The 25523-nt window shown below is 38.9% G+C and overlaps 1 protein-coding gene across 1 annotated transcript in view; it reads right to left on the bottom strand.

The window, feature by feature from the left end:
* itfg1 (integrin alpha FG-GAP repeat containing 1) overlaps nt 1-25523 on the bottom strand; it is a 166041-nt gene that overhangs the window by 126730 nt on the left and 13788 nt on the right. Inside the window, exons 7-8 of the mRNA XM_085414551.1 lie at nt 15655-15707; nt 702-783 (exon numbers count right to left, since the gene is read on the bottom strand). Coding sequence (XP_085270677.1) covers nt 702-783; nt 15655-15707 — 135 coding nt within the window. The remainder of the gene's footprint in view (nt 1-701; nt 784-15654; nt 15708-25523) is intronic.

The raw sequence follows: 25523 nt of genomic DNA, 5'->3' as shown, positions 1-25523 counted from the left end.
CACAAGAAGGCACCAAAAGACAATGCTGCCCTAACTGAGGTGACAGCACTGTCAAGATGACCAGCCAACTTTGTGGCATGCAGGCTGCAGCCTGGAGATTAGCGAGCCAGCAGAGATTTGCAGCGGATAAATGTAAAGCTCATCTGAACAATGAATAGCGCTGGCCAAGATTGTTTGAAGGGATAAGATGTCCACAAAAATCTGGCTATGGGATTATGAGTGTGTATAATAGAGTTTTATATTGTAGTGTGTGCCTGCCACTGTGCATGGATGAGATTAGCCTGCCAGTTAAGGAATGAGCATATCTGGGCTGTAAGTATTTGGAAACAGACAGTGAAACTGTCAAACCTCAAAACACAACATAGTCCTGTTTGATAGCCTTTGAAGCATCAATGCAGAAAGAGCTTTCAGGACTTCAGGAGGAAAGGAAGGGATGTAACAGACACACACCAGGACAAATTTCAGTACAATCCAGCCTCGTCCACACAGTGACTAAATGTTGGGAACTTTTATGCACCTTGACTGCACATATTGTCATTACACATCGTCTTCTTCGATTTTTGTTTTGCTCCATTTTGGCTCTGTTCATATGGCCCTGCTACTGAAAGTATATCCCAGTGCTAGGTTTCAAACCGATAACTGTATCACATTTACACAAAAACACAGCAAACAAGCAAATGAAAAATCTTTATAATTCTCACCAAAGTCCACAAAGGAAGACTGCCCAATAATTGTGGTTTCGTTTGGCTTTGACATGACGTCAGTCTTGGTGAAGTTCCCGTCCTGATAGATGACAAATGGACAGAAAAAACATAAAGAACAACTCAAATGTTTAGTCAGAGATCCAGCAATAAAAGACAAGTCCAGTTTACCCCTCGCGTGTACCATAAAAAGCTGTAATGTTTCTGGAAAGCAAAAAGTAAAAAGCTTGCTCTTGTTCATGCACTCAGTAAAATTTCAAAATATATGCATAACGCTTATCAAGCAAAAACTTCGTTTTAATCTTATTAGAAATGTTTGATTAAATGAAACAAAAACAAGATAAAAACACGATTGGTTTATAAATTCTTGAATTACAGGCCAAAATATGCTTCGTGGAATAACTGAAAATTTTTAAATAGTTAGCATTCACAACCAGTGTTTTTGTAAGATTTTATTATTATTATTATTATTATTATTATTTATTTATGTATTTATTTTTAAATCATTGCATTTAGCAGAAAAGAAGACAAACCACATTCATGATGAGTTCAACTAATATACGGTAAAGCAACCGGCAATTGTCTCCATTCTGGATTATTTAATATTTATGTATTACATTTTAATTTTAAATACTACAGCAAAATGCCACTTTTTATATTAATATTTCATCCGTTGAAGATAAGCCCCCCACCCCGGAGAGTAATTGTTCATTTTAATATGACACTGCACCTTATTGCATTTTACATTGCTGGTTTGTGGATTTAGAGAAAACAGTGGCTGTGAGAGTTCTGAAATTTAGCAAACCTATTGGGTAAGTGGTGCCTTTTACATAGGGCAAGGAAAAAAGGCAAGGGTTTAAGTATATCAGTGGGGGGGGGGAGGAGATTTGTATGTGTGGGTGCCTTTGCCTAAGAACACATGTGAGTGTGTGCAGTGAAAAACTGTTGCCTGCCGATAACAACATTACTGATTTATGAGAAAGTGAGTAAGAAAGATAGGAAGAGAAGGTGAGGGAGGTACAATAGTTGAGTCAGAGAACACAATCTATACATTATTATATATAAGTATATAATGTGTGGGTGTGTATATGTGTGGTCAAATGTTGTTCTATGCACAAGCCAATAATTGTTGAAATGAATAAACTATGACATGAGGGGTGTGTTATACATGTATAAATTATTGTGCTTTACTAAAGCTGAGCGATAATAGCCTCAATAACAATGAGAGGACAAAGGAATCAGACAAATGGCAAACCACAAATTAGCAACTGCACAACAGTAATTTAATAGTTATAATGATGTGAAAACTATTATAACAACACGACTAGAATCAAAATATAAATTTCACTTAATGGTGCTAGGCATGAGATGTAGCAAAACAAGTGGGTAAACTATCAAGACAAAGCTACGGTGAAGGAAACCAAAGGTTAATGCAACACTATTACTGCAAATTATTAACTATAAACTTCATTTAAATAAAACTGTGTAACAACACTTGCAGCACATTTTCTACCTACATTGCAATCCAGTACACTCTGTATGATATTGATTTCTATGTAGATAGAAATTCCACTACACCACAAGATTGCTTGAATATTTCATGCAGACGGAAGCACCGGTTTGAACAAAATCTTTTCCAAAGAAAACTCACGGCTGTGAAATATTTAAGGCTTTCTAATTAGAACGCACAGACGGACATAAAATTACTGTATTCTTTTCTACTGTCAGCTGTTTGCAGAATGGTCATAAAATAGCATTAACTGATTAAATTCCAGTTCCAAGCATATTTGGCAAGAACACTAGCAGTGCCTATTCAAAAGTTACTGTGGTCCAAAGTGAAAGCAGTGTAATTGAACTTCCAGGGTGTAATCTGAAAATCCCAGCTGTAATGAAAATGGTCCAGGAATGCAGGAGAAGATTACCTTGAAGTTGATTTTGAGCAAATTTACATGATTTTTTCCTCCTAAAGTTTTTGGCTGTTTTGGTTATCCCAATATATGCAAATAGAAAACATATCTGATTTTTTTAAGTGGAATCTACTGCCAAGAGAGCCGAGATCAAGTTGGCCAGTTAAAAAATAACAAGAACGATATCAATGGGAAAGGTGAAAAATAATCAGATCCTCGAAATGATTATTGCCCAAAGCCTCCTGGAAAAGCCGAGACAAAGATCCCAGTGTACAATCTCCTGGTCTGTTTTAACAGTTGGAATTCTACATCAGCAGCTGCAGACAACACAAGCAGCCAGAAAGCTGCACTCCAGGGAAAAGCATCCGTCTACTGACAGCATCATCGCTGCCAGGCTCATCCCAAGGTTTGTTAGTTTGCTGGCATAGTCTGACTGCCCCTCCATCCATTTTCAGGCAGCTTAGGCCCTGAATAACATCGCCATAGGTACCGTGGACCAGACAGCTGCTGCAAAGCAAGCCTTCATAAGCCCGGTGAATTCACCACATCTGAAAATTTATATCATGATATTTGTGCCCTGGTAACAGCAAAGGTAATGGATCCAGCTATGAGTATAATGGGGGACTCGAAAATTGCTCTACGTGTAAAAGTAGATAGGTTTGGGAAAGAGGAAAGTCATGACTCAGACTCAGTGAGTTCTTTATTTATTTATTTTTTTATTGCTGGACTATAAAACACCTTTCTTCTGTTATACTCAAGTGTCCCAAAAAGCCATGACATTGTGACAGTGTGCCAGAATGAACAATAGGTCCCTGAAAGTGAGGCAGTTAGATGAAACTAATTAATCATTAACTTCCTAATTTTCTCCTGACACATGTAAGACGACTTTTTGTGAGAAGGCAACCTATTTAATTGTGGTGATACAGTTCAGTTTGTGCAGGTCCTGGAGAGATAGAGTAGGCAGTGCTAAAAAAGTATTTTTTTCTTCCTGAGAGAGGGCATTTCTGAAATGCCAAAGACTGTTTTTTATCTCGGGGAATTGTCATGGGTTTAATGCTTCCAGAAAAGTATGATAGAAAGTACCTACTTGATCAACTTAATGGCAGCTTCATAGCCATGGTCCCCCACTCCACTCTGAGACATTAAGATTAGGAGACTAATGAGTAGTGCTGCCAACATGATTGCTTAGTAAGACTTATGACTGTTCAGTCTGAAGTTCCCTTTAGGTTAGTTAGTACTTCAATATTTTGACATCTAAATGGGGCTTTTGCATGACTTTATTGCGTCATAAAGAAGTGGAACATAACAGTCTGACAGAGTTGGCTAGTTGAGCCCTAAAGGTCCAACTCAAATTCCAATTATCGGTTTCATTTTTACTGGGTAAAGAAATCACTTCGTTTTGAGTTAATAACCTCAGTAGTTAGATAACATATACTAATATTTGTCTTTTAAAACTAAAATATAAAAACTTGTAAAATTAATAATTACTTCAGGAAGTTTTTGTTCTGCATTTAAATATATACACGTCTTGCCAGATTTGCTTTTAAAGCAAACTGAAAGATTATTTCTTGAAGCAATGTGGGATTCATTTGTTTGGTTTTCTCCCTTTGCTAATCATGCATTTCTTAAATACTGCTGACTGCAAGTGAAACCCTAAAAATGATAATGTTATTGCAATATTTATTTCCAGTAGGGTTACAGAGCCTTCAAGTCAACACTTACTCACCCAATGCTGCAATGAAAAACATGCAGGTATGTTGTTCTGTGCTATTTTAGGGTATTTTGGTGCAATAAGCCTTCAGTAAAAGGCCAATATTAGATTCAATTTAAATTATTTACGATACATAAATTGTGCACTGAAAGGTTAATTCTTTGCATCATGTTTGATGCTTTCAGTCCTGACAAGGCACAAATGTAGAAGTACTTAGCCTGGTGATTTAAATGCACCAAGAGGTACTTTAGCAAAAAGGTTTAAACTATCACTAACAGTAGAAAGTGCAGATTCATGCGTTTCCCAAACCTATTTGTTTCCATTTGAAAGAATTACTACTTTTGTAGATCAACGCCAGTAAAACCAAGGAACTGGTGGTAGACTTCCGCAGGCACAAGCATTCTCCACTGCAACCACTGAACATCCAAGGTATGGACATTGAGGCTGTGGACAGCTACAGGTACCTTGGTGTTCATCTGAACAATAGACTGGACTGGACTCATAACTCAGACGCCCTCTACAGGAAAGGGCAGAGCAGGCTGTACCTGCTGCGGAGACTCAGGTCGTTTGGAGTGGAGGGCCCACTCCTGAAGAAATTCTATGACTCTGTTGTGGCTTCTGCTATCTTTTATGGCGTGGTCTGCTGGGGCGGCAGCATCTCTGCTGGGGACAGGAAGAGACTGAACAGGGTGATCCGAAGGGCCAGCTCTGTTCTAGGATGCCCTCTGGACCCAGTGGAGGTGGTGAGTGACAGGAGAACGGCGGCTAAGCTGTCATCCCTGATGGACAACATCTCCCACCCCATGCAGCAGACTGTGACAGCACTGAGCAGCTCCTTCAGTGGGAGACTGCGGCACCCACGGTGTGGGACGGAGAGATTTCACAGGTCTTTCCTCCCCACTGCTGTCAGACTCCATAATAAAGACTTTAACTGATCAAGAACACACATCCATACATATGCAATAATACTAAGTGCAATAATCCTTTCTGTCATCGTTGTATTTTTACTCAGTTGTATATAGTATTTGTATTTGTATTCTATTTTTATCTTATTGTATATTTATTTTATTTTATTCTACTGTATATAGTATTTTATTTTATTCTATTCTGTACAGTTGTGTACTGTATTTATTCTTATTGTATTCTAATTTTTGCCTCATAACTTTTGCACTGTCCACTTCCTGCTGTGACAAAACAAATTTCCCACGTGTGGGACTAATAAAGGTTATCTTATCTTATCTTATCTTACTGTGTACTGACTGTACAAACAAATCTTCTAGGGAAAGACTGCAAAGCACAAGTGCACTTTGAAGTGTTTTTCTATGATTTATAAGAAGTTACAGGGAACAAAAAAAAAAATTCTGTCATGCTGACATTTGAAAATGTACAAAGTAATTGATATTTAAACTCATTCAACTTGAATATTCTGTCAATTTGCTTACAAAATTAGAATCAATCCACAATTAGGAATGTGGAAGTGGTCCGTTAACTCTCTAGGCATTGACATGAAACATTTTAATAGTGTGACTGACTAGTATTGATTTTGCATTCATGTGTGTGTAAACTGACTGATTTGTGAAGATAAAAGGATAAATTTTTGTTATTGTTCCTTATTTCTGTTGACATTACCTTCAACACGTTTCTGTCACTCACACCCACTCATAGGCAAACAGCACAATCACATATGCCCAGCTAATGCACTAAGAGATGCTGTGCTATGCAAAAAACAAAAAACAAAAAAACAAAAAAGAAAATAACAGAAGGGAACAGGGACCAAGTCTATCTTAGAAAACTAAGGGAGATGGGTCAAAGTGTCTAAAAACACCACTTAACCAGTATTGTGTATAAGTAACTCAAATGCTAATGGAAAAGATGTGTATGCATGAAGTGTTACTGTGCTGGTGCTTTTTGAGCTAAAAACAAGGGAGGCCTGGATCAGCTTGTGCAAGGTATCATCAAGTTCCAAAATTCCAGCAACTAGTGATGCAGGAATCCAGATTTATACAGCTCTTTTACAATACTGATACAGAGTATGAATCCAATTAGGGCTGGGCCATATTATACCGTTCACGGTAATACCGGTACAATGTTAGGCAACGATAAGAAAATGAAATATCGCGATAATATATGGGTAAAACGCGCATGCGCAGTGCCTTTGTTTTCATACGCACATGGCCAAAAAAAGCATGGCGGTAACGGAGAACGAGAAGGGAGAAAGCGGATCGTTGAGTGAAACGCATGAACCAGAATTGGTTTGTAAAAATGGTGCCACTTCAGTGATGTGGAACTGGTTTGGTGTTTGTCCGTCAGATACCCTACAAAGTTCTTTTTTTTTTATAGAACATGGAAGCCGGCCGTCGTTATTACCGTATTTGTCGGACTAAGGTGCTTGTAAATCTGGGAGTAATCTGGGTCCTAAACTCCGTCCCCTTCAGGTCCCAAAGTCAAACGAACACTGCAGCATCACTGAGAGTTAAAAACGGTCTAAATTCTTTCATCTTTAATAAAACGATCAGCATTGCTGCTTTATCAGGTGTAACTATGAAGTTTAACACCCAGGCATCCATGAAATTTATTACAATTAACGGAGTTAGAAGTTAGCAGGAAGTTAGCTCGCTAGTTTTGCTAGTTACCTAAGCATGATATAGCATGTTCTGACTGAGAGATTTCTGAAAAAATTCAAACGTACAGCTCTGCTATCACTTCCAACATAAATGAAGACAGGAAACTAAACAGCAGTGACGTGTGTAAGGTTACTGAAGTTGGGCTAGGTGGTATATAATGATGAGCTACGTGATCAGAATCAGAATCAGAATCAGAATCAGAATACTTTATTGATCCCTGGGGGAAATTATTTTTTGTTACAGTGCTCCATTTTAAACCAACATTAAGACAAGACAGACAATACGCTAACTAAGAATAGTACAATATATACATATATATACATACATACATACATAAGTCACTTATAAATAAATATTTGGAAAAGAAACATGTGTAGCTGTAGCAGCAAACAGTGTGTTAAGTGGATGCGTTGTACAGGGAGATGGCCACAGGCAGGAAAGATTTCCTGTGTCGTTCAGTGGTGCTTTTCGGTAATCTCAGTCTCTCACTGAACGAGCTCCTGTGACTGACCAACATGTCATGGAGTGGGTGGGAGGTGTTATCCAACATTGTCTTTATCTTGGACAGCATCCGCCTCTCCGACACCACCTTGAGGGAGTCCAGCTCCATCCCCACAACATTGCTGGCCTTACGGATCAGTTTATTAAGTCTGTTGGCATCTGCGACCCTCAGCCTGCTCCCCCAGCATGCAACAGCATAGAGGATCGCACTGGCCACCACAGACTCATAGAAAATCCTCAGCATTTTCTGGCAGATGTTGAAGGACCTCAGTCGCCTCAAAAAATAGAGACGACTCTGGCCCTTCCTGTAAAGTGCTGTGGTGTTTTTAGCCCAGTCCAGTTTATTGTCAATGTGTACTCCAAGGTATTTATAGTCCTCCACAATGTCAACACTGACCCCCTGGATTGAAACAGGGGTCAAGTGTTTCCTGGTCTTCCTGAAGTCCACGATCAGTTCCTTGGTCTTTGCCACGTTGAGCTGCAGATGATTCTGCTCACACCACGTGACAAAGGAGTCGACCACAGCCCGGTACTCTGTCTCATCATCCCTGCTGATGCATCCAACCACCGCAGAGTCATCAGAAAACTTCTGAAGATGGCATGTCTCTGTGCAGTGGCTGAAGTCTGTGGTGTAGAGGGTGAAGAGGAAGGGGGAGAGGACAGTCCCCTGTGGTGCCCCTGTGTTGCTGATCACCTTGTCAGACACACACTGTGGGAGACGTACATATTGTGGTCTTCCTGTCAGGTAATCAACAATCCAGGACACCAGAGAAGCATCCACCTGCATCGCTGCTAACTTATCACCCAGGAGGGTCGGCCTGATGGTGTTGAAAGCACTGGAAAAGTCAAAAAACATGACCCTCACAGTGCTCGCCGGCTGGTCCAGATGGGTGTAGACACGATTGAGCAGGTAGATGATGGCGTCCTCTGTTCCGAGACGAGGCTGATAAGCGAACTGAAGGGGATCCAGATGTGGTCTTACTATGGGTCGCAGCTGGTCCAGGATGAGCCTTTCCAGGGTCTTCATGATGTGGGAGGTCAGTGCCACGGGCCTGTAATCCTGGGGGCCACTGGGACGAGGCGTCTTTGGTACAGGGACGAGGCATGATGTCTTCCACATCACCGGGACCCTCTGCAGACTCAGACTCAGCATAAACAGTTTATGAAAGACTCCACACAGCTGGGGGGCACAGGCCTTGAGGACAAGGGGACTCACTCCGTCTGGTCCAGCAGACTTGCCTGAGTGAAGTCTCCTCATTTGCATCTCAACCTGGTATTGAGTGAAGGTGATGGGTGGGGGAGGGGTGTCAGGAATCTCACAGGAGGCAACATGTGAAGAGAGAGGCTGGCACAGTGGTGTGGCTCTGGATTCCAGGCTGACTGCAGGTGAGGTTGTGGGGGTGGGAGCAGACACTGTGGTGTCGAATCTATTGAAAAACAGATTCAACTCGTCGGCTCTATTCTCACCTCCCTCAGCTCCCCTGCTGTTGGTTGGCCTGAATCCAGTGATGGTCTTCATGCCCCTCCACACCTCTCTCATGCTGTTCTGCTGGAGTTTCCACTCCAGCTTCCTCCTGTAATTGTCCTTAGCCTCTCTGATCTTGTCCTTTAGTAACACCTGGACCTTCCTCACCTCCTCTTTGTTGCCCCCTCTGAAAGCCCGCTAGCAACACAGCTATGTTAGCATAACACAGCGGTCCCCAACCTTTTTTGCGCCACGGACCGGTTTATGCCCAACAATATTTTCACGGACCGGCCTTTAAGGTGTCGCGGATAAATACAACAAAATAAAACTAGTACCGGTACCGATAAAAAGAAGATTTATTCATAACACACGTGAAAAGACCCAGGAAAACCAAGTTAACGATAAAAACGATGACAAAATAACGATAAAAACCCTGAAAACCATACATTTCACACCTGAGCCTCAACTCTCGCGGCCCGGTACCAAACGACTCCGAGGCCTGGGGGTTGGGGACCGCTGGCATAACAAACAGTGAAGCTGGAGGATGAACGCTAACACTTTCCCACTCGATAAAAGTTAACGTGAAGGTTCCTGATGGTTAGAGACAAATGCAATCACATGGCAGGATGCTGTAAATGGACCAAATTTCAGTCAGAAGGACAACTGAGATAATCCATCCACAATAGAAGGTTAGTCATTAATATAGTGCAACAACATGGGAATAGAGCAGCTGTGATAGAATATAGCATTAATGAGTCAATGGTACAGACGTGGAGGAAGCAAGAATGAGTTGAATAAAGTTTGATTTATCTGACTGCTTTGTTTCGCTTAATGTGCCTTATAATCCCGTGCACCTTATGGTCCGAAAAATACGTATTTGACTTTAACTTATTAAATGTTGCTTTTGTAACTTGTAATCTGTAAGGCTTAAAAAACAATTTTACTGGTATTTATAGTAAAATTACAGCCAAGGATACAAGATATTATACCAATATCAGGGCCAAATTATTGAGTCAGGATCAAACTGATCTCAATCCAAATATTGGATCAGTGCATCCCTACCATGAGTAAACTCGTGGTAGTAAACTCAAAATCACAAAAGCCCCTTAAGGCCATCTTCTAGTGGGTCTTTATATAGCTTCCAGTTAATTCTTGCTCACTCACCTCAGAAATGTACCAGTTATTTCGCCATATCTGTAATGTGACAACATAACCTTTTAACATGATTGTGATTTTCCTGAAAAAGATGAGTTGCAGGGAGGCAAATCTGAAGAATGGGGCAGGTGGTGAGCAAAGCGATATTGGTTTGGCCAAATACTGTTTCCAATGTGCTCTGTGCTCATGACGACGTGCCATTGTTAACTTCTCTCTCCGATCCCCTGTTGTCAATATGAAGTCTGGGGATGAATTTACAGGACAAATTCAAGCTGTTGACTTCTCTACTAAAATTGCTATAACCTATTCTGTCCTAGACAGAAATCCACCTTCCATTACCAGTCATGAGCCTCCATACAAAAGTCAGGTCAGTTTGTTAGAGAACTTGCTTTGCCCTCTGTGCCAGTTTGAGAAATGCATGCGAAACTGTGGATATAGAACACTGTCTGGGGATGCAGTAAGGGAGATCGATCAAATTTAAATCACATGTGTTTGTTTTTATTCATTTATTTTATTGTAATGGGATTATTCCAGGAAGCTTTTGATCACAACTTGTTTGTGTGTAAGACTGCAGCAAATCTAATTCTAATCTATACAGCACAAAACCACAACAACAGTTGCCTCAAGGTGATTTTATATTGTAAGGTAAAGACCCTACAATAATACAAAGAAAACAGAGAAAATCCCATCAATTATATGATCCCCAACATTAATACGAGCAAGCGTTTTTGGCGACAGTGGGAAGGAAAACTCCCTTTTAACAGGAAGAAACCTCAAGCAGGACCAGGCTCAGGGAGGGGCTGGGCCATCTGCTGTGACCGGTTGGGGTGAGAGAAGGAAGACAGGATAAAAGACGTGCTGTGGAAGAGAGCCAAAGAAATCTAATACTACTTATTTGGAATGATGATACACATATGGGGGAGACTTTAAAAAAAATGGATGTCGTGAATAGCCAATAAATCTCATCAAATGGGTCCACATTTGACTTCTTCTGTTGCTCAAAGGACCAAATTTCAAGCAGAACTCTTCGAAATGACATTCATTTTCTTCTTATTATAAAGAATTTTTCATTTTGCCTACCTCTCTGATATCCTGGTGAAAAGCAAGCAAGCTGATCTGAAAGGTGTTTACCATTAAAAACTGAAAGCGCAAGCCTCAATATAAAAACACTGACTTGCTTTGATGGCAAGCAGTAGTTTATTTATATGCATGTGCTAATCTGTGTAAGTGTGTGACTGGGGATAAAAACAGCTTCTCACTGACCAGTGAACTAAATTATTATATCAGCCGTTAAAGAACTGACCTTTTAAAGCACTTGGCTCTATTTGGCAGCCAATGAAAACACCTCTCTTCACTCATCTCTTTGGAGCTTGTTGATTTTATTTCCCCCTCTGTGACTGCCTTCTCTTGTGTAATCACACAAAAACAGGGGAAAGAGGAAAGATGGAAGGAGACTTAGGGGAAGAGAAAACATAGAAAAGTAATTAAAACAGAGTGCTGGAGAAAGAGGAGCGTGCTGGCCTATGACCGATAGATGCAGCCGCATTGAACCGAAAACCACGATGGGATTAACAGAGGTCTAATGCTCTAAGGATGCTGGGAAATGGCTTGGTCTTCTGTGTTTGTGTAGATTTGCACAAGTGTGTGTGTGTGTGTGTGTGTGTGTGTGTGTGTGTGTGTGTGTGTGTGTGTGTGTGTGTGTGTGTGTGTGTGTGTGTGTGTCCATGGAATGCTTCCGAAGAAACCTTTTTTGTTTTAGAAATTATTCAAGAGTGTGGATGTACAGACTTGTTTGTCAGTGTGACTGAAAAAAATGATACACTGCTAAGGAAAACAGGAAAAGCACTATAAGTAACACCTCATGTCTGTATCGCTCAACTGAGCTAAATTAGGGTGTACTCACACAAGGCACGGTGCCCCCCCAACAATGCACTTACACCGCCTGAATATCTGGGCCTGAATACGCTTGATTTTGTCTTTAGGATTTCACACTCTTTCTTGGCTGGTCTTACCCTCTCCCTTCCCTTCCCCTCCACCCACCCACCCACCCACCCACCCCCACACACACACACACACACACACACACACACACACACACAAAGCACTCTTGTAGAGCATAAGGGGGTTCATGATTTTATGCATTATGTGGCTTAACTGTGGAAGCAATAACACACACTGGCCTCTCACATACTAGCTAATTAATTAACAAAAGTGATTTCATGATGTCCATTACAATCACACTATATTTATACTGTGCCCACATCCAACTCAACTGTGCCTGGGCCTGCTTCTTGCAGGAGCCCAGAGCACAACACTTAGTAGTGATCACACTTAGCCAAACAAAGTGGACACTTGGGGGTCAAGAGTGCTCTGACATGGAAGTGTGAGTACACCCTTTCACTGGAAATTCATGTGTCTTGGCACGTACATAAAAACATAAGAAAGAGGCAGGACATATACACTGGTTGTTTTAAATAACTGGAGTCACAGAGAAGTTGATCTTTTGCATATAAAATGTCACTTTGCCATTATTTGTACACAATCATAATTAGCAAATAAATTATAATAAATGATAAGGTATGGCTAAAAACATATTATTTGAGTTCACAGCTGAACTTCACCTTTGACCACTAAATACTGCTCAGTTCAGCTCAGTTCAAGTGAATAAACTCAACCAAAATTTGAAGAAATTCCATCATAGTGTGGCTGAAAAGCTGCAGCCAGTGGATGCAAAATAAAATTCATAAATAGAAAAAGAAAAATTGAAAAAGCATTGCTAATAAATGAGAAAGAAGAAAAAAAGACAAAGAAAAGGATTTAACTTCTTCATAGAGTAGCTAAGAAGTAGATCAAGAGATCCATAATCTGAGACTGCAGAGACACTGACAAGGTTCACTTTGTCTTGCTCCCAAATCCTTTCCACTATACCTAGAGATGCTTGTAAGACATGCTTTTTGCAGAACTACTTATGACTTGATTGGCAGGAGGCAAAGTATGCAAAATTACAAAATAAATGCCAAGATCAACATTAAATAGAATTATAAAATACTAAAACTGTTTTGGTGTGAGTGTCAATTACTTATTGATTCACTAAAAATTCTTCAGTTCTTAACATTGATAATACTATGTACTTCACATTTTTTTTTATTTCTTCATGGCTAAAAATTAATCCTTGAAAAGTGTAAGTCATAGATTCATCTGTTTTATGGTTTATAGTCTACGTATGTATCCATGTATACACCGAACAGAAAAAGGATAAACGTATATTAAAAAGTGCTTCAATGAAACAATTCCACAAGCAAAACTGAGCTGAAAACAGTATCTTTAAAATGTGGTAGCTGATCTTTGGTCATTGTAAATTCCAGTTATTGATCAGGGTTAAAAACAGATGTGATGTGATATACTGGATTTTCTTGAAAAATGATTGCATTGTGCCTGTTAGCACTTTTGTCTTAAAGGAAATTATACTTTGCATATTACTGTGTTTAGTGATATTATGGAAGTTCTTTTGTAGAAGGATAAAATAGTTGAGGTCAATGCACTCAGTGTCCTATTGTTTTAAAACTAGAATTAAAATTTTCTGTTAAACTCAATTATTCATTTTTCATTCATTTCATTTTCTCATTTTCTCATGTATGTTTTGCATTTGGATGTAGGCCCTGGCATCTATTTAGATTCTATTTCATATTTTTCATTGTAATAACTGCAGTGAAATGGTTCAGTCTGTTGAAGATTCACAACTGAATAAAAAGCTAATATATTTTTAAGATATTGTTTATGAAATAGACAAAAACAACAACAAAAAAAACCCTTCATTTGCAGAGTTTTATAAAAATCATTTGGAACTACCTCAAAAGTTTAAAGTGATCTTTCTCTGAAATTCATTTGCTTCATCCTCTCCGATTAGCATTCTTGCCACCCATCGCACATCCAACTGGTATTTGGGTATGGCAGTTTATTTGCACAGTTTTGCTCCTGCTTGGTCTCTCTCCCCTCAGACACATTCTGTCTCTTCCACATCCTTCAATCTCTCTCCGTTTCCCCTCTTCTTCCTTACCTCCTCCCCGTCCTTTCTCCTATTCCCCTTCTCTGTGATAAGATAGACTACTGTTCGGCTTGTGCCTCAACCTGCTGAATTTCAAATAGGCCCCTTTGACAAAAACCCAGAGCCATGGTCTCCCCTCCTTGCTCTCCCAGAATATTAACTAGTTCTGCAGCAGTGCCAACAATCCTAGACTCCTAAGCCCACCAAAGCACTACAGATCCATTTGTTGCATTAAGGAAATGAACACTGAAGCAGAGGAGGGGATCATCACTGTCAATACCTGTAGTTATACTTCAGGACGTGAGACTGCAACTGAGGCCATACTGTACATTCTTAGTTTATAACTGAATGCCTTTGAGACTGAACACAAATCTTAGCAATAAATAAATGAATAAATGTTGTGTAACAATAAATTAAATAGCTGTTGTATAGTGATCACCAATCTCTTTATTCTTTTCAAGAAGTAGGACAGACTACAGCAAAACCTCTGTTCTAATTTGATTGTCACAGTTAGCTATGCTGTTCTTCATAAAAACTCAAACTATACATTTAAGTTCTACTCGGAAGAGACCTGCTGCCCTCTTTCGGAACTCAACCTATCAGTCAAGACCCACTGAACCAGATCGCTGACAGTTTACCATATGACTGATTTTTAGGGGTTATTGAGTTTAACTCGTTTAAAGCTCCAAACATAGATGAACACAATATGAATATTTTACTCTAGTGCACTGTAATGAAAACGAATAAAGTTATTAAGCTCCTGGAAAATAAAGTGCAAAAATATTAACTGCTTTACTGAGATTGTGTAAACGTCTGTGGCATCATCAATGTCAGTGTATAAGCTGTCGGACATTAAATTTTGAAATTTTTTTTTAACAGAATATAATATAAAAAAGAATGTTTGGGGTAATTTAGATATGGGGTCATCTCAGAGTTTGCTCTGGAGAGCAGTCCTGGCTTTCTTGTTTGTAATACTCTGCAGTGTTTGTAATACATATAGCTGAATCATAGCTGAGCAGATGGTTTTGTATACTCAAGCAGTGTCTTCACGGTAAGTTGCCAACTAGTTTACACTGCCAGAAGCTTAAACAATTCTACCATTGTTTTCCTTTTCCAGCATAACTGAAAAAAAACCCCCAAAAAACAAAAAGATGATAAGATGTGATATGTATAGCCAGCCAGTTGTAATTTGTCAAATAAATTCATTACAATTGCGTCATTGCCTGCTGTAGCTGTAGTGGTTAAGGTGGATGGAATCAGTTGATTGCCGACTTGAGGCAACATTTCAGGTCACTGTGCTTATCCTACTTGTTACATTACAAATGGCTAACCACATAAGACAGACATTATATAAATGCCAATATGGTTTTAGGCTATTAGCAGCACCATGCATGCAATACAAGCTGGGCTCTACTTTACTCTGGAGGACTGTAATGCTTCACTAATGTCAATTTTGATCATTATAGAAGAGTCTGAGTTGTAAAAAGTCACTAATGATAGGCAAGAGACTCAAAGACACTCAAATAAGTTCAAAAAGCTTATTACCTTGTTGATCCAGGTCTCAAACATTCGGTCGTTTTTCATTGTCAGGAATAAATCTGAGAGGAAGAAAAAGACAGAAGAAGGGAGGGTGCAAGTCATTAAGTGATACATTAATTTGTTTGGCAATTATAATCAAGTATGGAGCAGACGCGCTGATCAAATGTGCTGATCTACAACACAGAGAATCACATAACTGGAAATGTACACTATACTCTTGCAATAAGGCTTTTAACAGATATGGACAATGTTAACAAATCCTGAAAAAATTGAGAAGACCTCTATTGTAGCCAAAAAAAAGTTCTCTTTTTCATTTTGTCTCTCAGCAGCTAAAATTGAAAACATGAAATTAAATCTACTCTTCAACACAATATATGACGCACAGGACTCAATACATGTTTATGCTCAACTTAATTAATTAAACCAAAATATACAGAAGAAGAAAAGTCTAAATATTTTAACATTCAACAGTTGACACAGAGGAATGATTAATATCTTTATTCATTTTTTGTATATTTTTGACATTTCTTCCTCCAACTCTGATATAGAGAGGCACTGCTTGTTCAATATGCAGTTTAAGTAGGTTTCCTAAAGCAACAAAGATAAATTGGCTTCTTAAAACAGTATAAGTAAAAACAAGTAAGGAGAAGGAAAAGGGATAGTGGTGGAATCTCCTGCTCAAAGCAGATGGATTTTGCTCAGCTTCTGGAGTCTTCACCCCTGGTAATGCCTGTAGCTTGCTCTATTGGAATCCTATAACCTGCACTTGTACTCATATTACTTGCTCTTGAAGCTCAGGCTGCAGGCTGCACTTATAATGCAGTTTCTGCGTGCTTCTCTTTGAGAGGACGTTTACTTTCATTCCTGTGTGCTCTGGTTCTGCCCCAATAATTGGACATGAAATAAATATTGCCATTGATCTGCTTTGGGCCCTGCTATGTGTTGCTGTGCCCTGCATGGGCATATACAAATGGTACTGAAATAAGGGGAAAATTAATAAAGGAAAAACTGGAACAACAGGACAAACGGAGGTTGTGTGTGTAATGATAGAAAGCACTATAGAAATCCTATATCCATACACAGAAGAATTATCTAGTAATGTCATGGTCATCAAAGCCAACAAGTTCAAGATGCTACAATGTCACTCAATATGCATGACTATACATGACATTAAAAATACTGTTTTGAAAGAGATTTTCAGTCAAAGCTTTTTGACTGAAAAGTGATCCTCTGATACCATACCGATTAAAAAAGTCTTGTAACAAATACACATGGAAATGTAGTCCTAGATTTCATCTGTAGTCATTTCACAAGTGACAAGTAACTTTCTCTGGATGAGCTCAACTTCCCAAATACATTCTAGGAGCTCATGTGAGAAAGGATTTAGTTGGCTAGCATTCTTAAAATCTAGGTTTTAGTGCATATATGTATGTTTTGTGCTTTACACATGCTTCCCACTGTGGCAGGTGCTCCTAATTTGGTGGATTTGAATTTCCTGGCCCTCCTTCAAAATAATTCATCAGCTTCTTATGTCAGAGAGATACCAACTATTAACTATCAAGTTACCAACTATTAACATATAGAGAATATACTACGCCATCTGTGCTAAACACACATGGATTCATGGTTTTAATAGAACCTACGGTGTACTACAAATTATAGTCATATAACATTACATATCCAAAAATGTATCTGAGGCTCTGGTGCCTTTGTGTTTAATCACAGGGATGGTGGGCCACAGATGGTGGTTATTTATCTAAAACCAGCTACAGCTGTTGCAAAGTAATGCCACATTTAAGGTGCTCAAGCTGGTAAAACAGTTCAACTACAACTTTTAATCCTTGTGGACTTGCAGAAATGCTGCCCACGCGGACTCCAAACTTTTTAACAAATGCAAAGTACATAACAAATGTATGCATAGATTATGCATATGTGCAGACGCACAAACAAACACACAGCACTTTGCAGAGCGTGTTTATGCAGGTTTTCGTGTTACTATGTGTGTTTGGAGCCACACCGGGTGGTGTGTTGATGAGCTTGGTTAATCAGCCAATCAGGCCTCTTAAACAGAACCCAGCCGTGATTGGCTGATTAGATGCGATGGCGTTGTGTCAGTGAGAGAGGAATAGAGCAGCAGAGAGATGTTCATCTTGTAAACACTTAACATTCTCGCTGTGGGGGTTCTTCCTCTTTTTGCTCATCTTATTGCTTTTCTTTTTTTCACCCATGTTCACCACTAACAGACTCATCTCCATTATTTTCTCTTGCTTTAGACTTTTACTAAATTCAGCCCAACTTAGAAGGTCACTGCACTTATTTTGGTTAGTCTGGTCTTCACCACTTTCATGCAGCATCTTGAGGGTGTAAACTGACAATTTAAACGTGGAAAGACCACTTGAGCACTCTTGAAACTTCACTCCGTTTCCTCCCTGGACACTACACTACAGATGGCTCTGTTCTCAGATCTGTCCTAAGAAGGAAAGCAGTTTCACAGTCTGTCAAGGGGAATACAGACAGACTGAAAACAAAGTTCTGGTTTGTAAACTATGCAATATTGTAATCGCAATGTGATTCCTTTAAAATGATCTTTTTAAAAGTATTGTACTTCTCTGTTCCCCCTTCTCTAACTCACTTTCTTTGCAATAAAGTATTCCACAAATTCTCCAGAGAGAAGAGCTCCAAATAGCAATAGAAACATAAGTGCTGCCACCATCACTCACTTTAACATAGTTTTGCTGTTACAGGGACTTATAACTGGGCTTCTAAGGGTCTTTAATATAAAGATATAAAGAGGACTCCAACAAAAAAGAGGAACATAAACAAAAAACAGAACAGAACAGAAGAGTGGATCCTATGGGAAATTCCTCCGGGTATGGTATTTCATGTTTTGACCACTTATCACAATTTAATTTTGTTCTGAAATAATGTTTTTTCAAAGCATATCTTTATCATTCTTTTCTAGTTCACTGGATACTTTTTCAGTCATATTGAAAATTTAAACCACTGCCTATAAAAGCATTCCTTTTGATAATTTAAGTTAAACAAGAAGTATGTATTTACTGCCCTTGATCATTTATCATTTCCTTTGATACCTCTGATACCTTAATGATGACCATGAGTCCAAACTACTTTAGCGAAGGATAACATGTATGCAGTAAAGTATGTATGAGTAAGAATTTATATATCAGTTTAAAAAGGTTCATAAATTTTAAACCAAAACACCATCCCATTGAATTAACCCAGTCATTTTTTGCTAGAATATAAACAGTTAAATTATTAAAAACTGAGGAAAGTCTTGTCAGTTTTCCAAAATGCAGAATCTTTGGACAGACAGCAGGGATCAAAAGGGATATGACTCAATAGGTCAAGTCTACTCCATTGTTTTAACATAAAAATCTGTTTTCCTTCCTATATTCAATATGAGAAAGACTTGCCGAAAATCTTTTTAGCTTCATTTTAGCAACGTTAGTAGGGCTAGAACGTGTGAAGGAAAAAGAAACGAAAGAAAACAAGCAAGGCAGTTTAAATGTAATACTAGTGTAAGGACCAAAAATGACCAAAAAAGTATGGATCAAATAAGGATGTCGTTGGTTCTGCTGCTTTAATTTAATCTTTTTAATTTTAGAAAATGCCCACTGTGAATTTGACAGTGTTGTATGATAGCAATGGTAAATCAGCGTGACACCAGTTTAATGATACAAAGAAATCACTGAAGCAGCCGGCTTTATGGACTGTTTGATAGTCTTTTAGGAATAAGCATTAGTTATCTGATCACCAATCTCTTGTTGGGGGGTGGGCTCCTGCTCAGCACCAAATTCAAGCCACCCATGTTTGAAGTAGAGATTAAACAGCTGGATGAAATTTTTTACATTTTCAAATTTTTTCAACGTCAAGCAATGCTATGACAGGCAGATGTTCTCAATGAAGATGACACAAAACATTGAAACATTGACTGGGAGTTCACGGGCACTGTGGTTGTCCCAGTATCACGACAAGCCACCAGTAATCCTGTCAGTCCTGTGCATTTGGTGGTGACCAGTACATCCATCAAAGCCAGAGAATCCCATCAATCCACGGCCCAGTAGAAAAAGAAAATCAGGACAGCTGCTGTGTACTTGTAAGCCATCAGTAATGCCTCAGCTATAAGGAATGTGTAGCCTTCTGCTTAATATTAGGACTATACAAACAAAGTGATTAGCAAATGTTTCTGCATGTTGAGTTTAAATTGTAGTGAGGTGTATGTCGGTGTGACCTGCACTATTATATCGCTGAATCCCCAGGCAGAACCTCTTTTGATCAGTGCATAAACTAACCATATAATCTGTAAACACAATCTTCTTCATCAGATAGATGTTAGAAGACGTAATCTTACTCAGTTTTCTTTGTTCTCAAATACCCAGTACAATTTACCACGTTCTGTACAAAAGTATTCTCCCTGTTTTTTCCTTCTTCTCTCAATTACAGTTGATTTGTCTTCTCTTATGTTTTGCTATGTTTTCTATACTGAGGGTAACTGTTTTTTAGGACTTTATTGTGCATAATGCTCTATTCTTTTCATCCCATACAACTATAGACAAAAACAAACAAATACAAAAGAAACTAATCATGCATCTGAGGCTGGAAATACCGACTGCTACATCACTTCATCCTTTAGCTCATTTTATTTGCTGAGTCACATTTAACAAACTAGAGGCACCAAATCCAACTTCAACAACATTATCTAGCTCCTTGCAGTATGAGCACATACACTCAATTAAAGCATAGGCTAATGGAGCTGTCATCCTCCACCACTTGGGAAAGATGCATAATTGAGGTATATAAATGTGTTTGTGTGTAGGAGGGTGGGATTGCGTAACAACAATAGGGATTCAGAGCTCTAACTGGTATGTCATGTTGTCGGATAATTAAAGACATGCTAACTGTGATAGCTGACGCGATGGATATACAAGGCATCAAAAACACTGGGCAGAGGGAGACAAAGCAAAACAGAAAGAAACTGATACCAAATGGTAAGGCCATCCTGTGCTTGAGATGCATCTGAAAAAGATGTTTACTTAATTAATTAGTACAGAGCAAAAGCAAGCTAGTCCTTTAATTTGCAAAAGATGCTTTCCATCTTCAGTAACTTCACCATTTCTTCCATGTTACTCTGCTTTCTCTTTCAGGCTTTTCAGTGTTGTTAAATTGTTCCTTCCCTAGAAATGGCACTGCAAAAGGCATGCACGTCATACCCATATGAGTGGGTACATGATGAGCAGCCTGCATAAACACATGCACACCCACCCCCACACCGCATGGCTGATTTCAGCACATTATTTAAATATCTGAGCGTGCATCTGTGAATTTCTTTGTCATCAGTTTGTGATCCAGCCAATCATCTACAATCAGCTGGGCCTTTCACACTAACAGAATAATTGCAAGTGTCTCTTGCTAATAACATGGTTTTTAAAACAACAAGCAAAACAGCTCAAGTACCACAGAACAACCAGCATGGTAAACTGTGGCACACAACACCATGTTGCACAATGCTGAGGCTGTGTGGGTATTGTACGTCTTTGAGCTGTTATTTTTGGGACAAATAACAGCATGTAGCACAAAGGCTGGATGGCTGATGCAGTTCCTATTACTACATAGATGATTTGAACTGCTTAGGACAGGTGTTTGCTGTTTAACACATGCTGGCAACAAAACATGCAATGTGCCTCATGTGGATTTACAATATCCTCAATCACATAAGAGTTAGTAACTGTCTTTTTTTTGTTTAGGGTACTTGGAGAAAAAGATTTTTACTCTTCCTCTCTGGAAGTTATTCTTTTCTGCATTTAGGATCTGAAGCTTGACGTACAATTTTGATCCTAATTTTATGTATTACCACATGACTAGTTCAAGTGGCTGTTGCTGTAGCTCATCCCAGGCTGCCCCAGTTCCTCACGCAAGACTGTGGACTCCTCTGATGTATCTATTGGCATATGAATGTGTGCATGATAGCTTATAGGCAAACAACAAATTGCTGCACAAGTGTGTTCAAATGGTTGAAAGTGACTTTGTAGTAAAAAGCACTTTCAGTATTCAGTAAGAGCAGAAAAGCACTTTATAAGTGCCAGTCAATCCATTTACCAAGAGGTTCTAGAGAAGTAATGGAAAGTAAATAACCAAAAAACAGTGGCTGTTATGTTTTGGTTCCATTTAAAGAGAAGAAGGAAAAAACAGAACATATATAGTTTTTCACCTAAAACATCAAAACCCCAACCTACCAGCTGATGAATTTTTACCTTCTATGATGTGATTTTTTGCCACATCATTAATATATTTTCACCAAAAGTGAGTTGGGTCGCAAACTATACTTAGCAAAATGGTGGGGATGCATATTAGTGGAATTTCTTTTATAAATATATTCTCTTCCTCAAAATTTCCTCTCAAAGCAGGGATTTATTCCAGTCCAGTCCGGACCATTTGTTTCACCGCTTTTTCATGACAACAGTAGAGATAATGATTCTCTGGCTTAGACAAGTCGTACATCTCAGGCTCTGATTTGACTCACCACTGTAACCTGCTTTTACTAATTTATAGCACACCTCCTGCTCTAAATTCAAACTAGGCTGCATCTTTCATGTAGAAAAAGTTCAAATGTATTGTAATATTACTTTACTTTTTTAAACTTCAATATCATATAAACCTTTTCCCCTTGTTAGTACTGAGTGCTTCTTGCTTAATAAACCCTGACAATGAAGATGAAAACATCAGAGCTGAATATTTTAGACATTCTTGTAACCACATTTCATTGGATTGTTTCAGTCGATTTACATGACGCAGGAGAAAGAGAGCATAAAAGAAGAAACTCCAAGGGTGGTCTCTATCAAACTGATGTCGCTTGAACAAGTCATCTGGAGACTGGACTATATTCTATCTGGTCTGTATTCATTCATAGAGAAAATGTACATTTCTGAAGAAACTGTTTGCAGCAAGTGTGATTTAAATTAAGATCTCCAAACTGGAAGGTAAGCACAAGAAGACATATCCTAATTAATAAAAGTAAGAGTAAAAGTAAGTTCCGTTGCTGGTTAAGTACGGCTAATCTGAGAAGAGAAGAGAAGAGAAGCCCTTGAGTTATTCATAGCCTCTCCATCAGATTTGTTAAGGGGATTGGAAGCAATTTAAAGGCCTCTACTGACTGTTTGACTCGAGCAGCATTATGTCTTTCTATTCCATTATGTTGAGCTGCAGTGTGGGGATAAAGACCAGGCTTCCTATTAGCCTCTGTATAAACAGATAGGGTGATGCTAGGTGGGTGCTAAGCCTCTCGCAGAGAAGGAGAACTCTGACATTGAGGAGAATAGACAGCTACAGGCAGGGGCCTATACTATCTATTGCTTTGTCTCACTATCACCTTCGCTCTATCTTTTTCTCTCTGCACACACAAAGTCTTTTATCTGCGCTACTACAGGGTAGCATCATTGCCGCGGATCAAAAGGTGTTATGACTCCCAAGAACAGTAAGCTGAAACATTAACTGGTTTGTATAAATGAATGAGCACATCAAAAGGCAAAATTTCTGGCCAAAGGGGAAACCCAGTTGTAAATGATTAAGCAAACTGTTAAGGGCTAAAATGCCTTATCACAGCAGTCTCTCAACACTCTCTCTATAGAGCTAGTCCTGTACTGCCATTCCCTGCATTCTCCTAATAATTCATGTTCCAGAGTGAAGCAAAAAATGGCAAAAAAAAAAAAAAATTCTCCTGCCCCAAAAGTGAACGACAAACACCACCTGCATTTAAAAGGCAAGAGTGGAACCTGTCGGCAGACCATCACTTAGCGCCCATTCTACTGTCTTGAGGACCAAACAGCCCCCCCCCCCCCCCCCCCCACCCCGTACTGCCAACCCCGCTTTTTTTATTTTTTTGGGGAGAGCTTAAACTAATTAAAAGGCCCTGGTACTGGATGCTGTCTAGCTATTATGGCTTAGTGTGATATCTTATGGAACTGAATCAGTAAAAAAAAAAAAAAAAAAAATCTTCTGTGCTATGCTTTTACTGAAATAACAGTTGCTTTTCCATGCAATAAAAAAAACGATCTGTAGGCATTAACCTGGCCTCTAAAAATATCCAGACACAATTATAAAAAGGACCTTGGATGGTCCAGTAGTGCAGCACTATCAAAATATAGTGGAAAGAGCCTCTCGTTTCATCCCACATTTCATGAAGAAAATTAAATTCAAAGACATGCATGCTAGGAAAATTTGTGAAATTAAAGTGGCCATAGGAGTGGATGTTATATGCAAGTGTTTAATGTGAAGTGAATAAAGTGTAGTGTGAATTTAGCTTTGAGTGGTTAGTAAGACTAGAAAAGTGCAATACAAGCACCAGTAAACTTCCATTTAATGGTGCAAAAGCGAAGTCTATATATAGAGCTGAAGCTAATTGCCCTGTTAACACCAGTTGTATTACTTTCATGTCTGCCACAGTATTAACATACAAATACACACACACACACACACACACACACACACACACACACTACACTGGAATACTCTGAACACATCTGCAGGTCTCTTTGTCTTTCAGCACCGTGGAAACCACATACTTAAAAAAAAGAAAAACAAAAACAAAAAAAACGCATTCATTTGCTTGTGACTCTTTGTGCTTGCAAGTTCACAATTAGCAGCTTGTTAAAAGGCTAGTGCACTTTTATGGGTGGGTTTTTGTGCGTGCACTGATTGACAAGTAAAGTTGGGTCACTGTGTACAAGATTTACATAGTATGCCTTGTACATAGAGTTTTTGAAAACGCTACGTCCAGATGAACAGAATCAACTTTTGTACATAGTATCAGATAACATAATACAGTCACTCCGTCCACTCTTGATATACTCAAAGGTTTTAGAACCCAGACTTCTTGATTCGTATATACTTTGTCTTTTTCCATCCATCCATCCATCGGTCCATCCATCGATACATACACATATATACACTTCCAGCAGACATTTCCAAGTCCAATTCTCAATTTTAGAGACCATTGCAGCTGCTATCGGCAGTGGAAAGTGGTTAAATTGGACACTTCCTGTGGACTGATTTCTAAGGCTGTATGCTCTGACTTCTTTTTCATGACAGCCATCGAATGTTTTCAGCAACTGATACTGTAATAGGTAAAGTCAGAAACAATACTGTTCTTTTTTTAAGTAGGTCCAACTTCAACAACTGACATACTAGCCTAAAATATTAAAGGCAGCAAAAAATTCACTTAATTTGTTTGAGCTTTATTTAACAAAGAAGTATGACTCTTAAAAATAAGAAAATCTATTTTAAAAATGCTCAAGGTTGCTGTATTACCTGGCTTATTTTTCAATGGCAGGGATGCCTGGAGAAAACCTGAGTGGTCACAGGGAGAATCTCCACAGAGGAGACTTTAAACCAAGTCTCTCTGTCTGTGAGGCATCAATACTAACCACTAAGCCACCACGCTGCCTGTGTTGTAAAAATCTATTTTGAGGAGCTACAAACTAACACAGTAATTATTTTACTGTCCATTCAATTAGAGCAAGTCAATGCCATTTATTACTTAAACTTAGGATTTAAATAAATACATACATCAATAAATAAATAAATAAAAATGATGGAGACTAATTACAATATAAGAAATAAATTAATACATATAAACAAACACCTTTCACACTTCAATATATAGGTTCTGTGTAAGCTTTCTTTAGTCTTCAAGGGTAATTTGAGGCCAACAACAGCAAAATAACAGCCCCCTGCTTATACCTGTAAAAGGCTTGCAGCAGCAGTAGCTGCAGTTTATCCAGGCTGCAGTGCAGAGTGGATCTGACAGCCAGCAACACGAATGCTGCATTAGTGTCTGATGTGCTGAGTGTTTTTCTGCA

Source organism: Rhamphochromis longiceps, linkage group LG1 (genome assembly GCF_057381845.1).
Source record: "Rhamphochromis longiceps isolate RC_006_pf linkage group LG1, R_longiceps_female_GT1.1, whole genome shotgun sequence".
NCBI lineage: Eukaryota > Metazoa > Chordata > Actinopteri > Cichliformes > Cichlidae > Rhamphochromis > Rhamphochromis longiceps.
Note: the sequence above shows the minus strand (reverse complement) of the source record. Positions and strands in the feature narration are given on the sequence as shown.